This window comes from Loxodonta africana, chromosome 4, assembly GCF_030014295.1.
Source record: "Loxodonta africana isolate mLoxAfr1 chromosome 4, mLoxAfr1.hap2, whole genome shotgun sequence".
NCBI classification, from domain to species: domain Eukaryota; kingdom Metazoa; phylum Chordata; class Mammalia; order Proboscidea; family Elephantidae; genus Loxodonta; species Loxodonta africana.
Window position 1 is genome coordinate 36,650,667 of NC_087345.1, and position 17,689 is coordinate 36,668,355.

The 17,689-nt window shown below is 41.0% G+C and overlaps 1 protein-coding gene across 5 annotated transcripts in view; it reads left to right on the plus strand.

Moving 5' to 3' along the window:
• Positions 1-17,689, plus strand: part of FGD6 (FYVE, RhoGEF and PH domain containing 6) — a 143,961-nt gene that overhangs the window by 29,315 nt on the left and 96,957 nt on the right. For all 5 annotated transcript variants that reach the window (XM_064283720.1, XM_064283719.1, XM_003405266.4 and 2 more), the window contains exon 3: positions 15,440-15,590. In XM_064283720.1, coding sequence (XP_064139790.1) covers positions 15,440-15,590 — 151 coding nt within the window. The remainder of the gene's footprint in view (positions 1-15,439; positions 15,591-17,689) is intronic.

A 17,689-nucleotide genomic window follows, 5' to 3' on the forward strand; every position in this document is an offset into this window, starting at 1 on the left:
CCCCTTAGAGCCTCCCAGTCTTGAGCAAATAGTCCTGTATCCCCAGGTGTTCCCAGAAAGACATGGGTTCCATGGGTCTTTGGGGTTATTGGTGATTCATAGTTGTTCTAGAGTAGACCTTTAAGACAGCTCTTTTGTGGGTAGTATCCAAGGGAGAGAAATGGTAAATAGAATTGTTCATGTATAGTTTCCAATAAGGAAGTGGGCTGATTTATTCATACACAACAATTTAACCTGCCCCTCTCTGGCTACTCATAGGCTCCCAAGGAGCCTACTGTCCTTTTACCCATGTCAGTGGGAAATCCCAATTGCAGGTCGTGGCTGCTGTTATAAAATGAGACACTTAAGTAGGTTTGGATAAAATAAGATCTAGAACTGAAAGCAGATGTCTTTTGAGTTTAACTATTGGTTTCCTTGTAATTCCCACCATTTTGTTACAGTGGGATCTGTATTTAATGTTACATGTTATATAATATTTTATAACATGAAATATGTCACATTTCTATAACATGTAACTTGACTACCTTTAACTTGAAAATTGCTTGAGTTTATCATAGCAGAGTCTATTTGGATGTATATACAAAATATAATTGGGTATCATGAAGCTAATTTTATGTACCCTTCAATGTGATTTCTCAGGATAATCCATTAGAAATCACCCATGCTCCTGCTTTGTACTTAAGGATCTTAGATATTGGTACCCTTTTTGGTAGTTATCTTAATTGCCTTCTATTCACCCAGCTGGTAAAGGAGGAATTCGTGTCCTGGGGTTATCGGAATGGCTGAACACCTGACATTGGATAGATAAAGTTGACAGCAGTTTATTTTTCACATATACTCACGGTCTGGGGGAGAAGGTCACCTCACACCACAGAGCCACAGGCAGGGACGGTGGAAGGGAGGTTTTGTTGTATCAAGAGAATGGGATGACTTCTGATGTGATTGACTTCTTTGAATAATTCCAGGACTGGCCGGCAGCTGAAACTCACTCCTGAGGGGTAAGCAGGAGCTGTCCTGGTCCCTGTGAGGAGGGTTATTTGGCTAGGAGAGGGGAGCTTACAGTGAGGTCATTCGGGCCCTCCCAGTTTTCCCAATATCAAGGCAACACATAATGGTCTTAATTTGGGCCTTCCACTAAAGTGGTTTCATACTGAGTCACAATCAAGAGCATAGCGTGGTCACAGGGAGTGGTCACATTTTCCAAAAGTCTCACCACCTTTTCAGTGGCTGTTAGGATTGTGATGAAAAGGCATTAGAGGAAGCAATGTGGCATGTGCAGTTGACACAAGAACAAGCAGTCACCCTGTTAGAGAAGGTAGTTAAAGGATGCGTGGTGTTTTTCTACTTAATCACCAACCAGTCAAACCCCCATGGCCTGGCTCCCCCACTAGGCTTCCTACTCTAGTGTTAGAACCTGGCAAAGCCAAAGAGAAGGGTTGGGTTTAAATCCCAAGTTTCCATCATGGGTGGGTAATTGTTTCTTCTACTTTGGCTGATTGCCAGCCATGTTAGCAATACTGACCCCTCACTAACTTGGCAGCTCTCATTATACAGAAATGTCTTTCCCATTACCCCTCAGTCACCCCCATTCTTACTTCCATGCCTTTGCTCACAGTTTTCCCTCCAGTCTTTTCCCACTCAGGATGCTCCTCTCATTTGCTGAAGTGTGTTCTTTCAGGTGCCATCACCTCCTGAATCTCCCCAAGCCCTGCACCCTTTGTGTCTGTTTACTGCCTTTAACATTTAGCATGAGCTAGCTTTTAATTGTTCTTTTTTATAAAGTAGCTCCCACATTTATCCTAATTATAGTATGTCATGGATTGAATTATGCCCCCCAAAAATGCATGTATCAGCTTGGCTAGGCCATGATTTCCAGTATTCTGGGGTTGTCCTCCATTTTGTGATTGTAATTTTATGTTAAAAGGATTAGGGTGGGATTGTAACACCACTCTTAGCCAGGTCATATCCCTGATCCAATGTGAAGGGAGCTTCTCTGGGGTATGGCCTGCACCACCTTTTATATCTCAAGAGATAAAAAGGAAAGGGAAGCAAGCAGAGAGTTGGAGACCTCATGCCATCAAGAAAGCAGCACCAGGAGCAGAGTGAGTCCTTTGCACCTGGGGTCCCTGCACCTGAGAAGCTCCTCGACCAGGAGAAGATGAAGACAAGGACCTTGGTCCAGAGCCGATAGAGAGAGAAAGTGTTCCCCTGGAGCTGGTGCCCTGAATTTGGACTTTTAAGCCTACTTTACAAGTGAGGAAATAAGTTTCTCTTTGTTAAAGCCATCCACTTATGGTATTTCTGTTATAGCAGCACTAGATGACCAAGACAGAATTTGGTACCGAGAGAGTAGGGTACTGCTGTAACAGATACCTGAAATGTGGAAGCGGTTTTGAAACTGTGTGGATAAACTGTATGGACAGTGGCAGAGGACCAGCGCAGCAGAGAACCCGCAGAGGCAGAGAACCAGAAGCAGCAGAACCAGGAGACCAGAGGGAGACAGTGCTAGAGCCAACCCACAGATCCGGAGAGCTGAGTGCCTGTGTGCAGGAGGCTTCCTGGAGGAGTGGGGTGCTCCTGGGCACTTATCAGTAGAGCTACAGAGCTTTGGAACACTTGCCCCAGCAGGGCAGATGCGGGTATGAAGCCTGAAGAACCGAGAGGCCAAGAAACCATGAAGCAGAAGCTGAAGAGACAAGGAATACAGGAAGCTGAGCTGCCTCACTCTCAGAAGGTATGGCCATGACCTCAGGGGTTTCAAAGGGTGGAGCCATGGCCTCTGTTGTTTCAAAGGGTGGAGTTGCCACTCAGATGGTTGAGAATGGTGTGCCTAAAGCCGAGGGAGCAGAATTGCTGTCCCAGTGAGCCTGGAAGGCGGAGTTGAAGCCCAGGGCCCAAGGGCCTCCACTCAGTGTCCAATACCTAGAGTCTGGAGGGCAGGGCCATTGTGTAAATTGTCTCAGAGAACAGGGGATTATTTTTAAAGCCTTGAGAGCTAATGTAATGTGTTCTCCTGACTTACTTGGTGTCTGTTATCCCTTCTTTTCCTCCCATTTTTTCCGTTTGTAATGGAAATGTCTAGCTTGTGCCTGTTCTGCCATTTTACTTTTGGAAGCAGATAACTTGTATTCTGGATTTGAGATGAAGAGGAATTTTTGGATTTTGGACCTGGAATTAAGACTTTTGCTATGATATGATGGGATGAATATGTTTTGCATGTTGCAAGAATGTCATGGGGGGGTGCAAAAGGACACAGTGGTTATCCTAATTCCTTTTCTTTTTATCTACTTAAGAAAGTTTCACTCAGCAATAAATAAGAGAAGCAATCAATAGGATTTACAATTTGAATATTATCTGTAACTAATTCTATTAGATTATCTTCATCCTTTTTATCTCCAGTCCCTAAAATAATATATGATATGTAATAAAAAAAAACCAAACCTGTTACTGTGAAGTTGATTCTGACTCATATTGACCCCATGTGTTTCAAAATAGAACTGTGCTCCATAGGGTTTTCAATGGCTGTAATCTTATACGGTTGCTATAAATCAGAATCGACTAGGCCACAACAGGTTTAATCTTATGGAAGTAGATCACCCAGTGGTGCCTCTGGGTGTATCTGAACTGCCAACTTCTCAGTTAGTACCTGAGTGCAAACCGTTTGTACCACCCAGCATCCTTCATAATATGTAATACCAAAAAAACCCAAACCCGTTGCCATCGAGATGATTCCGACTCATAGCGGCCCTATAAGACAGAGTAGAACTGCCGTATGGGGTTTCCAAGGAGAGGCTGGTACATTAGAACTGCCGACCTTTCGGGTATCAGCCAAGCTTTTAACCACAGCATCACCAGGGCTCCATAATAAGCCCTTGATAAATGTTTATTGATTTAAATGGCAATTTTATATTTTTTAAGTGTTATAAAATATATATGTAAAAATATATGCATATATATGTAAAATGTGTGTGTGTAAAATATGAAGTGCTCTCAGGTACCCATCCCATCTCTTCATTTATTTCTAGTTGCCTTTATTTGGTCTGGTACTATGTTACGTATTAAATAATCAGGAGGTAAAGGGAGAAATGATGGATCAGCCCTAACTTTTTCTTTTATTCTTCATTTATTTTTTCAGTAAAAAAAAAATGCCATCTTTGGTATAACGAGAAAACTGCCTTGGGAACCTCCTAGATTTTATTCGGAGGCAATTCTAAGGTCAATAGAATACTTTTATGTTTGTGTTGACAAAAAAATATCTGTCTACATTTCTTGAAGAGCGTTTTTGGAAACCACTCCTCAAAGCCCTCCAAATTCCAAGGAAACAAATTGCTGGTAATTAAATGTTTCATATTTATTTTACCCGGTGCTTGTTTCAGAGCCCAGGTGGCGCAGTGGTTGAGTTCAGCTGCTAACCAAAAGGTCAGCAGTTTGAATCCACTAGGCACTCCTTGGAAACCCTATGGGGCAGTTCTACTCTGTCCTATAGGATTGCTATGAGTCAGAATCAACTCGTTGGCAATGGGTTTGGTTTCCTTTTTTTTTTTTTTGGTCAGTGTTTGTTTTTTTTATAACAGCGTATTCTGTTTTAGCTAGGAACATCTCAGGCTTGAACCAGATGCCTCCCAGCTAGAGGGACAAGAATGTCTATTGGACTGTGATCTGCCTGGGGCTTCTCCTGTGTCATTAAGATAGCACCACAAATCCTGGAGGACTGTGATCACTCTTATTTACAGGCCAGGGAGTTCTCCCACAATCCAGACAGAGTACTGTGGGAGATACATAATAGTATGGTGCTATTCCTGTGGCATAGTTAACAAGTTGTATGGTTACTTCTGTGGCCTCCGGCAGACTGTTGAACAATCATTCCAGTGGAGTTTTTTTTTTTTAAGCTATCAACTGACTAACCAGAAGGTAACCCTTCCTATTCATTATCAAGGTACTCATGATAATGGTTCTCCCGAACAAGCCCCTACAGGCAGTAAAGGAAAGTCATTGTTGTTGTTAGCTGCCAATGAGTCCTTGACAACCCCATGCACAGTGGGACCGGACCATGGTGATCTGTAGGGTTTTCATTGGCTGATTATCCAAGAGTAGACTGTCAGGTATTTCTTCCTAGTCTGTCTTAGTCTGAAAGCTCTGCTGAAACTTGTTGAGCATTATAGCAACATACAAGCCTCCACTGACAGACGGGTGGTGGCTGCACATGAGGTGCATTGGCTAAGGATCGAACCCAGGTCTTCCACATGGAAGGTAAGAAATATTTTTCCAACCTAAGAAGTAGTTGGACTTTCTGGGTAGTACAAACAATTAGCACATTTGGCTTCTAATCCAAAGGTTGCAATTTCAAGCCTACCCAGAGTGATCTACTTCGAAAAATCAGCCATTGAAAATCCTATGGAGCACAGTTCTACTCTGACACACATGGGGTCACCATGAGTCAGGCCAACTCAACAGCAACTGGTTTAAGAAGTAGTTTAAAGGGATAAAAGAAAGGCAACCCTGAAATTGTTAGACCTCCCAACCTGGGGGATGGGGAGAAGAAGGGGAGGAACAGAAAATCAGTATCTTTCTTTCTTTTTAATTCTCACCACCCTGGGAAGGAAATGAAATATATATTTTAGTAATATTGGTGCAGTGGTCAAGTGTTCAGCTGCTAACCAAAAGGTTGGCAGTTCGAATCCACCAGCTGCTCCTTGGAAGCCCTGTGGGGCAGTTCTACTCTGTCCTATAGGGTTACCATGAGTCAGAATCAACTTGATGGCAATGAGTTTGTTTTTTTTTTTCATTTTGTGTATATATATATATGTGTGTGTGTGTGTATAACATGTTTTTATGTGTATGTCTTTTTTTTTTTTTTTTAACACAAATGGAGCATACTCCCTTGCCTTGGGTTCTTTTTAATTCAACACTATTTTTTGGAGAATAATCTGTATCATGGTGTATAGATCTACCTCATGTTTTAAATAGCTCTTTAGTTATTCATTGTACATATGTACCCCCATTTATTTAACCAGTCGCCTACTAATGGACATTGACCAAAACTCTTTTTAATACTACATCTTTGTAGTTAAACCTTAATGACTTTATAAGTAATTACATGAGAGAGGTATAAACATCTGAGTAGGTTCTCTTCCCTTTAGGGTGTTTTGAATTCTACTTGTTTTTTAAACCATTTTTGGAGTTATCCTTTGAGGACTGTATTTTAAATAGTAGCCTCAAGGCACTGATCATGATTTCATTTTTAATCAGTAGAGTATAATTTTAAGAATCCTACTGATAAATGTGTTCCTGGGAAAGCATGGAATTGGCATTTAAAGGGTGGAAGTGGCCCCTGGAAAATGAAGAAGGCCTGTTTTTCAGAGTCCATCACTGAAGCCTGGTATCCTTTCTTAACAGACTCGCCCGGAACCAGCTTTAAACAGTGTTCCAGTTTACATTTCAGAGAAGTTGGGTATTCTGTGGTTTCTTTTTCTGAAACCATAGAACTCCCAGCTTGCTAGTTTTAAAGGCATAATTGTTGACACTTTCAAAATTCATGAACCAAAGAGTAAAACACTGTGTATACTTCATGGTTGCAAGTTTCTTGTTCCTTTTTTTTTTTTTCCTGATGGTAACAAATTCTTGCTTTGCTATCCCTATTAATATTTTAGTAATTTTTAAAATTTTTTTCTCTTGTTATTAGTTTAACTCAAAAAGGTTGATACTCTATATACATATGTTAAATTATAGATTTTTTTTTACTGAAATTAAGATAATAAAATCATTAATGTTTTAAATTAAAATTTTGCCCTAACCTTTAACCAGTCTCTCAAAAGAACATTAAAAATTAATGTACCTTTCTCTGGGGGAAGGATATTATACTGTATATACTGTAATAAAACATCAGCTCTCCATAGCTTTATGTGTTAAAGAGCATTTTTTTTTTAGTCAAAGCGGTTAGTAATGGAGAAGACCTATCAGATGATCTGGTTTATGCCCCAGTACAGAGGGGTCACACTTGTTGAACCTGATTTTTGTTCAGGTCAGATAAGTTTGCCCCAGCCTTTGTGTTATCACTTGGCTTTTATATTCTGTCACCCTGGCTCTGCACATACTTAAAATAATTGTGCAAGACCCTATGTTTGGAAAACCTAAAATAAGGCATGAATATATGAATCTTGCTTTGTTAGAAGATGAGAACAGCCACATACGGCTATTTCACAAGTTGTGCCATGTTTGGCAAAAGACATTAAAGAGATAATTTACTCGTTTAAGGAGTAGTTGTCAGGAAAATCATCGGAGTGGGGGATGGAGAAAATTCCAGAAGTACTGTGTAATAGAGAAGAGGACCTGAAAACAAGAATAAGAATGATGTTTAATTGTTTTTGTTGTTGTTGATTTCAGTGTCCAAAATGACAGTGGAATTTGCAATTTCATAAAGAAACTGAAGCAACAGAGTAAAAAGCTTTCTGGTGAAAGTAAATAAAAGCAATTTTCTGGTGAAGATAGTAAATCAATTTATAGTTGGCATATTAGAAAATGCAAGTTTTTTGCTAATTTTTCCATGTAATGTTCATCTTCCAGGTTCTAATGGTGTTTTTTTTTTTTCTCACTCATTCTGTGATAAATATGAAAGCAGCCAGGGGAAACACATAATCACCAAGTCATAATAAGGCGGCCTTTGACAGAGAATTATAACAACATCCTGAGGACAAGCAGGGTCTTTTCAATTTGGACCAAGAGTAGAGGAGAAGGGAAATATCACAGAAATTCAGGTTTACAAGTTGTGACTTGGAAATGAGAAAGAAACTTCTCAGAGTGAGAATATTGGAATGAACTTTGAATTTGCGAGGAGTTACATGGAACAATTCTTTGTTTAAGAGCTCAGAGTAAAATCACAGGCAAGAAAGGAAAAAGATAACTGGATTTGTCAATACACGAGATGATTCAGTGCCTCGAGAGCTTTCAGTTTTACTCTGCTTCTCCTTTTCCTCTCTCTGCCATCCAAGGTTTCCCTGCCTTCCCCTTGCTGGAATTTTTAATTTAATAGAGGTTCATAAGGATTTTTGTGTAGTGAGCCCTGGCAACTTTTATGCCTGGTCTGATATTGTGCAAGTGTTAAGTTACCTAAAAGCTCTTAGAGGAAATGGATTAAATATGTTTTTTTAAAAGACCAAACCAAAAAAAAAAAAAAAACGTGTTGCCGTTGAGTCGATTCCTCCTCATAGTGACCCTACAGAACAGAGTAGAACTGCCCCAAAGGGTTTCCAAGGAGCACCTGGTGGATTTGAAATACCGACCTTTTGGTTAGCAGCTGTAGCACTCAACCACTACGCCACCAGGGTTTCCTTTTAAAAGATAGTTCTTTTTAAAAGAGAGATCATCCTTGATGCAACAGCTTACCTGAAAGAGAAATTTGATGTACTTCCAGTAGAGTCTGTACTTTTCACATATAAAAAATAAAATAAAAAGTAAATAATTTTTTTTAAATGATGGCATTGAGTAATCATCACTGCAAATGTGTAGTTCTTCGCATGTGGAATTGAAAGGACAGTTGCCTAACTGAAAAAAAAAAAGCAGTTGCCATGAAATTGATTCTGACTCATGGTGATCCCGTGTGTGTCACAGTAACACTGTACTCGATTGTGTTTCCCAGGGCTGGCTTATCTGTAGTAGATTGCCAGGCCATTCTTCCAAGGCATCTCTAGGTAGGTTCAAACTGTCAGTCTTTCAGTTAATAGCCAGATGTTTAAAGATTTGCACCTGGGGACTCCTAGTTTCCTAATCAGTAGGCATTTATTTCTCAGTTTACCTATCTCTATCTTTATTCCAGCAGAGTGGAAAAAATCTGATTTTCTAGAAACAAGGCTTATTCCATAAGCAACTCTGACTTGGCAAAGAATGGTCTAGGGAAGTAGAGCCCAGTCTTGACTTTGTTCTGATTGCTGTTGTAGCTTACTTTCTTTTTACTTTGACTGTCATATTAGAAATAACTAGGCAGGAATGGTATGGAGGAGACACTATGTCCTATTCCTTTAACCCAAAAAGCAGACAGCGTTAGAATGTTCTCTTGCTGACTGTGGAAAGGAAATAAAAAGAATAGGAGAAGACCCCCAAACTAAATGACTGAAATTGTTAAAGAATCCATGTTTATTCACCCTAACCAAACCCATTGCCTTTGAGTTGATTCTGATGCATAGGGACTTTACAAGGCCGAGTAACATTGCCCCATAGGGTTTCCAGGGCTGTAATCTTTATGGGAGCACACTGCCACATCTTTCTCCTGCGAAGCAGCTCCACCTTTTGGTTAACAGCCGAGAGCTTAACCACTGTACCACCAGGGTAGATTTGGAAGCTACAAAGATTGTATAGGGAAATATTTTAATTAACCATTGTACTCTTTTTAATTATTTGGAAATGAACACAGAAATGCAGAGGCTACATGTCAACCTTCCTATTTTTGCTGCCTAAACCCAATATGTTTCCTTGAAAATCAGGCTTCTTATGATATATTTCTGTTTAAGCTGATGCCGCCCTTGTCCTGCTGGTGACCTGGACTTGAAACCTTGAAATCTTCCTTGAGTTTCCCCCCTACTCTTTACCATAAGCCCTGATGGTTTTTCTTCCTCTTACCTCCATCTCTTCTTCTCAATTCCTGATGTAGCCACCCTGCTTTGAGCTACCTGCACTATTGAAATTACCTCTTAGGAGACGTACTTCCACTTTTTCTTCATTGCTCCCCACCCCTTTCCCCATGTCCAGTTAGTTCAGCTGCACTGGGCTGCAAGATTAAAAAAAAAAAAAAAAAAAAAAAGATTAATCCCCCTAAAATACCCCTTTTGCTCTGCTCAGTTTCCTCCCTCCCGAGAGTAGGAAATCATAAATGATTTCTACTCTTTACTGCTAGAGTTCCCATCCAGTGTGTGTGAAGAGCAACTTTAACGTCAGTTTAAGCTTTGACATGATCAAGGGGGTGATGCTAACATTAACAGGAATGCCCATTTCCCTGGTTAGGTGATAGTGTTGGGAGGGTGCTGTGCTTACAAAGTTTGATTGAGGGAAGGGGTGCCCTTCTCTTCCTTGTTGGTGCTAACAAGAAAGAAGTATGGTAGTGGCAGCCGACTTGGAAGTCTATTAAGTGTTTCATTGAGGTCTACAGGAAGATTTGGGTGTCCTTGTTGAAGGCCTACAAGATGAAGTGTAGACTCTAGCTATTTTTCATTGTGTTGACAGTCTTGACACCTGCCATCTTCTTCAAGCTTGTTTTTTTTTTATTAATTACTTGTAGGAGACTCCCGTTGCTGACAAAATGTTCTCTACTTTTTGTTTCTTGAATACGAACATTCCCATCTCTACACTATTGATCATGATGCCCAAATGCCCCTTCCCCTTTAAGCCATACACACTTTTTTCCCAGTTTTTCTCAAAAACCTTCCTTTGGCTCACCATTCCCATAACACCTGTTACTTTCTAGTACCATTTTTGTTTATTCAGTAAAAATTAATTGAGTGCTTATTATGTTAGGCAGTATGATGGGAATTTAACTTAAAAAGACAATTTCCTTGTCCTTTAATGAGGGAAACAATTATACCAAGTGCAGTCAAATGAGATAAGATTCAGAAGAGGCAAGTAAGCCAATATGAGATAAGGTGGGGGAAGGGAGTCGGGCAGGGTTTTCTGTAGGAAAACAATCATAGGAACTAATCTCACAATATTTTATGGCAGTGTGTTTTGTTCTGGGAAGAAGATCTGGTGATCTGCTTCCGTCAAGATTACAGCCTAGAAAACCATATGGGGGCAGTTCTGCCCTGTCACATGGGGCTGCTGTGAGTCAGAATTGACTCAGTGGCACCTAATGACAAAAACACGTATTTGGATCTATGCAGTTTTAATATTTAAAGTTTTTTTTTCTGTTGTTGTTCTAAAATGTAAACTTTTGTCATTTAATTTTATTTGTATCCATACTGGATATACTGATCAACTGGTTGTTGTTGTTGGGTGCCATCAAGTCGGTTCCGACGCATAGCGACCCTATGCACACAGAACGGAACACTGCCTGGTCCTGAGCCATCCTTTACAATCATTGTTATGCTTGAGCTCATTGTTGCAGCCACTGTGTCAATCCATGCTCGTTGAGGGTCTTCCTCTTTTCCACTGACCCTGTACTCTGCCAAGCATGATGTCCTTCTCCAGGGACTGATCCCGCCTGACAACATGTCCAAAGTACGTAAGACGCGGTCTCACCATCCTTGCCTGTAAGGAGCATTCTGGCCGCACTTCTTCTGAGACAGATTTACTGGTTCTTTTGGCAGTCCATGGTATATTCAATATTCTTCGCCAACACCACAATTCAAAGGTGTCAGTTCTTCTTTGGTCTTCCTTATTCATTGTCCAGCTTTCACATGCATATGATGCGATTGAAAATACCATGGCTTGGGTCAGGCGCACCTTAGTCTTCAGGGTGACGTCTTTGCTCTTCAACACTTAAAAGAGGTCCTTTGCAGCAGATTTACCCAATGCAATGCGTCTTTTGATTTCTTGGCTGTTGCTTCCATGGCTGTTGATTGTGAATCCAAGTAAAATGAAATCCTTGACAAGTTCAATCTTTTCACCATTTATCATGATGTTGCTTATTGGTCCAGTTGTGAGGATTTTTGTTTTTTTTATGTTGAGGTGCAATACAAACTGACAGCTGTGGTCTTTGATCTTCATTAGTAAGTGCTTTACTTTCAGCAGGCAAGATTATGTCATCTGTATAACGCAGGTTTTTAATGAGTCTTCCTCCAATCCTGATGCCCTGTTCTTCTTCATATAGACCAGCTTCTCGGATTATTTGCTCAGCATACAAACTGAATAGGTATGGTGAAAGAATACTACCCTGACGCACACCTTTTCTGACTTTAAACCAATCAGTATCCCCTGTTCTGTCCGAACAACCGCTTCTTGATCTATGTAAAGGTTCCTCACGAGCACAATTAAGTATTCTGGAATTCCCATTCTTCGCAATGTTATCCATAATTTGTTATGATACACACAGTCGAATGCCTTTGTGTAGTCAATAAAACACAGGTAAACATCCTTCTAGTATTTTCTGCTTTCAGCCAGGATCCATCTGACATCAGCAATGATATCCCTGGCTCCACGTCGTCTTCTGAAACTGGCAGTTCCCTGTCGATATACTTACTGCTGCAGCCGTTTTTGAATGATCTTCAGCAAAATTTTGCTTGCGTGTGATATTAATGATATTGTTCTATAACTTTCACATTCGGTTGGATCACGTTTCTTGGGAATAGGCATAAATATGGATCTCTTCCAGTCAGTTGGCCAGGAAGCTGTCTTCCGTATTTCTTGGCATAGGCGAGTGAGCACCTCCAGTGCTGCATCTGTTTGTTGAAACATCTCAATTGATATTCTGTCAATTCCTGGAGCCTTGTTTTTCACCAATGCCTTCAGAGCAGCTTGGACTTCTTCCTTCAGTTGTATCGGTTCCTGATCATATGCCACCTCTTGAAATGGTTGAACATCAACTAATTCTTCTTCGTGTAATGACTCTGTATATTCCTTCCATCTTCTTTTGATGCTTTCTGCATCGTTTAATATTTTCCCCATGGAATCCTTCACTTTTGCAACTCGAGGCTTGAATTTTTTCTTCAGTTTGAGAAACGCTGAGTGTGTTCTTCCATTTTGGTCTTCCAGCTCTTTGCATGTGTCATTATAGCACTTTACTTTGTCTTCTTGAGCCGCCCTTTGAAATCTTCTATTCAGTTCTTTTACGTCATCAGTTCTTGCTTTTGCTTTAGCTGCTCAACGTTCGAGAGCAAGTTTCAGAGTCTCCTCTGACATCCATCTTGACCTTTTCTTTCTTTCCTGTCTTTTCAATAACCTCTTGCTTTCTTCACGTATGATGCCCTTGATGTCATTCCACAACTCGTCCAATCTTCGGTCACTAGTGTTCAGTGTGTCAAATCTGTTCTTCAGATGGTCTCTAAATTCAGGTGGGATATACTCAAGGTCATATTTTGGCTCTCATGGACTTGCTCTGATTTTCTACAGTTTCAGCTTGAACTTGCATAGGAGCAATTGATGGTCTGTTCTATAGTAGGCCCCTGGCCTTGTTCTCACTGGTTACTATCTTCTTAATGATGCCCGTCCCAAATGTTTGACTAAGAAACACCTCTCAACTCCTTCTTTAGGGAAAGCAAACCTGATTTATTCAAGGGTGCCACAGCCCTATTACTAATTGTTTTGAGTTCTTATACTGTGGAGTCCAAAACAGCATACAGCTGGGCTGACTCAAAAAGCTGTTGAGAGCAGTGCTTCTAACACAGTTCACTGAGATTTTGTTACAGTGCAGATTCTGATACAGTAGGTCAGGACAGGCCTGACACTTTATATTTCTAACAAGATCCCAGGTGATGCTGATGCTGCTGAGAGGTGAGACATGGCAGGGTTTTAGAGACTGTAAAGAGATAAGGAATTAAGACAAAAATAAGGGAAGGTATGTTTTGTTCAGTCTATGGATGGTTCCTGCAGTCTGTGTACATCCTCTTAACCCTCAGTTACTGTCACTGATCTGAATCAACAGCTAATTACCCAGCTGGGTTGGGCTCATATCCTGTACCCAGAGACAGTGAATCTGGCCAATGATCTGACTAGAAAGCGCCCTTTCCTCTCCCTTTACCCCCGCCCTGGTAGTGAGTATCCTTTGTGTCATGGGGAGCTATGATAAGGTGTGCACCCACCTAATTGAGGCTGTGATATGATTCCCTGAGGCTCCAGACCACTCAGTAATAGGAAACCCCGTCTTGGCAGTGGGAAGTGTTCCTTTTGGCATGTTGCCTTGATCCAACCGGTTTTTATAACAGTTGGACTCCAGAATGGCTTCCGAGGCAAGCCTGTACACTGTAATGTGCAATCAGGAACTGGCAGAAAATTTATCTTTAGCTTTTAAGATTCCTGTTAGAAAGTCTTATTACTTGTAGGAGTCTCGGCATGTTGAGTGACCTGCCCATGACCTGCTGAAGGAGGTCAGTGAAATGCAACTGTCTCTTTATTCGCCTTGAGCATGTCCCTCATGGTTTTCTGTGAATCCTCCTGGCTCTACTGTGCTTTTTTATTTTGTGGACATTCTTGTAGATTGAAGACAGGAAAGCACTTGTTGCAGGCAGTTTGTTCCTGAGTCCTTACGGCCAAAGCTAGAAAGAATTATTTTCAGTGTCTTCCTGGTAAACTTTCCTATGGAATTCCCCCATAGACTGGATTGCAACAATGGCTTTTAGATTCAAGGGCTCTTGTTCAGTGTGACTGTCTCAATGCAAACCAGGAAGTGTTGATGGTGTCAGGTTGGGGAAGAGATGAAAATGGCTCGGTTCTGTGGTTTTCAAACTTTAGATGTATCAGTCACCTGGAGGCTTGTTAAAATGAAAATTGCTAGACCCCACTGCCAGAGTTTCTGATTCAGTGAGCCTGGAGCCCAGTTTAAAAAGAACACAAAAACCAGTTGCTGTTAAGTCGACCCAGACCCATAGAGACCCCTGTGTGTCAGAGCAGTACTGTGCTCCATAGGGGTTTCAGTGGCTGGTTCTCCAGGCCTTCTTCCAGGGCATCTCTGGATGGACTCGAACTTCCAACCTTTCAGTTAACACCCAAGCACGTTAACCATTTGCACCACCCAGGACCCCTGGATTTGGAGTGGAGCCTGAGAATTTGTAAAGCCCTGTTCCTTCCCAAGTCTTGTGATACTTTTAGATAAAAGGCAGTCACTGATATCCAGGGAGGTGGGCACGTGTTCACAGTAGCATATGCATTGCTGATCACAATCCCATCATTATCTCTCAAAACTCATGGATTTATTAGTTGCCTTTATTTTATTTTATTTAAACACCGAGGCCCAAGGAAGCAGCAATTCTTCCGTGATTCCCCTGCAGTCAGTGCCCTTTGTGGTAACCCAGCTTATTTCTCATGAGACATGTTGGTTTATACTGGAGTCAAGACCGATCTTCTGGGGTAAGGATGTATGGACACATAAGATGAGGGCAACTGGGAAAAGTTATTTCCCACCCACCTCCCTACCACTAAAGCATGTTTTTGAAGATGATCCTTTTTTTTCTTGACAGCTGAGAAGGGGAAGTTAGGCTGACTTGGCTATTTCCATCTTTCTAAATCCCTTAGGGAAACCCTGCTGGTGTAGTGGTTAAGAGTTACGGCTGCTAACTAGAAGGTCGGCGGTTCAAATCCACCGGGTGCTCCTTGGAAACCCTGTGGGGCAGTTCTACTCTGCCCTGTAGGGTTGCTATGAGTCAGAATTGACTTGACGGCAATGGGTTTGGTTTTATTTTTTTAAATCCCTTAGATGTACCTTGCGTAAATTGCAAGGATAAGATGATTGATTTTGTTTGTCTGTTTGTGCTGGTACTCCTTTTGTTAAATGTGACTAATGCACTACTTCCTGCTGAAACAGTTCTGGAGCATCCCAGGAGGGGCACAATGATCTGGACCTGGGTCTGGATGACCTTCCCTCAGATGAGGAGGAAGTCATCAACAGTTCTGATGAAGATGATGTCAGCTCTGGCTCTAGTAAAGGAGAGCCTGACCCACTGGAAGACAAACAGGTATGTTTTGGTACTTAATTACTTCTGCTTTTGTGCTTTTTGGCCTCTCATGCCTGGGAATAACACTAAATAGCATAATAGGCACAAAAACTTAGTGAATTTTCTTAAAGGGGGCCATGTTCTAATTTAAATGTAATTCCTACTGTAATCTAGAGTCTAAGATGTCCTGTTTCCAAGTGCATATCACTTAGAGATTATTTTTTCTTTTTTTATTGTGCTTTAAGTGAAGGTTTACAGTTCAAATTAGCTTCTCGTACAAAAATTTATATACATTGTTATGTGACCCTAATTGCTCTCCCTATAATGTGACAGCACACTCCTCTTTTCCACCCTGGATTTCCTGTGTCCATTCAACCAGCTCTTGTCCCTTTCTGCCTTCTCATCTCACCTCTGAACAGGAACTGCCTGTTTAGTCTCATGTATTTATTTGAGCTAAGAAGCACACTCCTCACGAGTATCATTTTCTGTCTTATAGTCCAGTCTAATCTTTGTCTGAAGAGTTGGTTTCAGGAACGGTTTTAGTGTTGGGCTAACAGAGAGTCTGGGAACCATGTCTTCTGGGGTCACTCCAGTCTCAGTGAGACTGTTAAGTCTGGTGTTTTTACTAGAATTTGAGTTCTGCACCCACTTTTCTCCTGCTCTATCAGGGACCTTCTGTTGTGTTCCCTGTCAGGGCTGTCACTCGTGGCAGCCAGGCACCATCTAGTTCTTCTGGTCTCAGGTGTCTCTGGTTTATATGGCCCTTTCTGTCTCTTGGGCTTGTATTTTCCTTGTGTCTTTGGTGTTCTTCAGTATCTTTTCCTCCCAGTGAGTTGGAACCAATTGATGCATGTTAGATGGCCACTTGCTAGCTTTTAAGACCCCAGATACCGCTCACCAAAGTGGGATGCAGAACTTTATCTTAATAAATTTTGTTATGCCTATTTTTTTTATTGACATAGATGTCCCCTGAAACCATGGTTCCCAGACCCCCGCCCCTGCTATTGTGTCTCTCAAAGTATTTGGTTATATTCAGGAACCTTCTTAGCTTTTGGTTTAGTCCAGTTGTGCTGACTTTCCCTGTATTGTGTGTTGTCTTTCCTTCCCTTCACCTAATTCTTGTTTTCTATCTAGTTAGTGAACACCCTTCTCCCTCCCACTCCACGCTCATAACCATCAATGTTTTCTTTTGTGTTTAAACCTTTTTTTGAGTTCTTGTAATAGTGATCTCATACAATATTTGTCCTTTTGTGACTGACTAATTTCACTCAGCATAATGCCTTCCAGATTCATCCATGTTAATGAGATGTTTCACGGATTCATCGTTCTTTATCATTTTGTAGCATTCCATTTGTGAATATACCGTAATCTGTTCATCCATTTGTCTGTTGATGGGCACCTAGGTTGTTTCTATTTTTTGCTATTGTGAACAGTGTTGCAGTGAACGTGGGTGTGCATATATCTATTCGTGTGAGGGTTCTTATTTCTCTAGGCTATATTCAAAGGAGTGAAATTGCTAGATCATATGGTACTTCTATTTCTAGCTTTTTAAGGAACTGCCAAATCGATTTCCAAAATAGTTGTACCATTTTACATTTCCACCAGCAATGTGTAAGTATTCCAGTCTCTCTACAACCTCTCCAACATTTATTATTTTGTGTTTTTTGGATTAATGCTAGCCTTGTGGGGGGGGGTTAGATGGTACCTCATTGTTGTTTTGATTTGCATTTCTTTAATGACTAATGATCCTTTTGTGTGGTGAAGTGCCTGTTCATATCCTCTGCCCATTTTAATTGGGTCATCTGTCTTTTTGTTGTGGAGGTTTTGCCGTATCTTGTAGATTTTAGAGATTAGATCCTGATCGAATTTGTTGTAGCCAAAAATTTTTTCACAGTCTGTAGGTTGTCTTTTGGAGACCCTGGTGGCATAGTGGTTAAGTGCTATGGCTGCTAACCAAAAGGTCGGCAGTTCGAATCCACCAGGCGCTTCTTGGAAACTCTCTGGGGCAGTTCTGCTCTGTCCTATGGGGTTGCTATGAGTCGGAATCGACTTGATGGCAGTGGATTTAGGTTGTCTTTTTACTCTTTTGGTGAAGTCTTTTGATGAACCTAAGTGTTTGA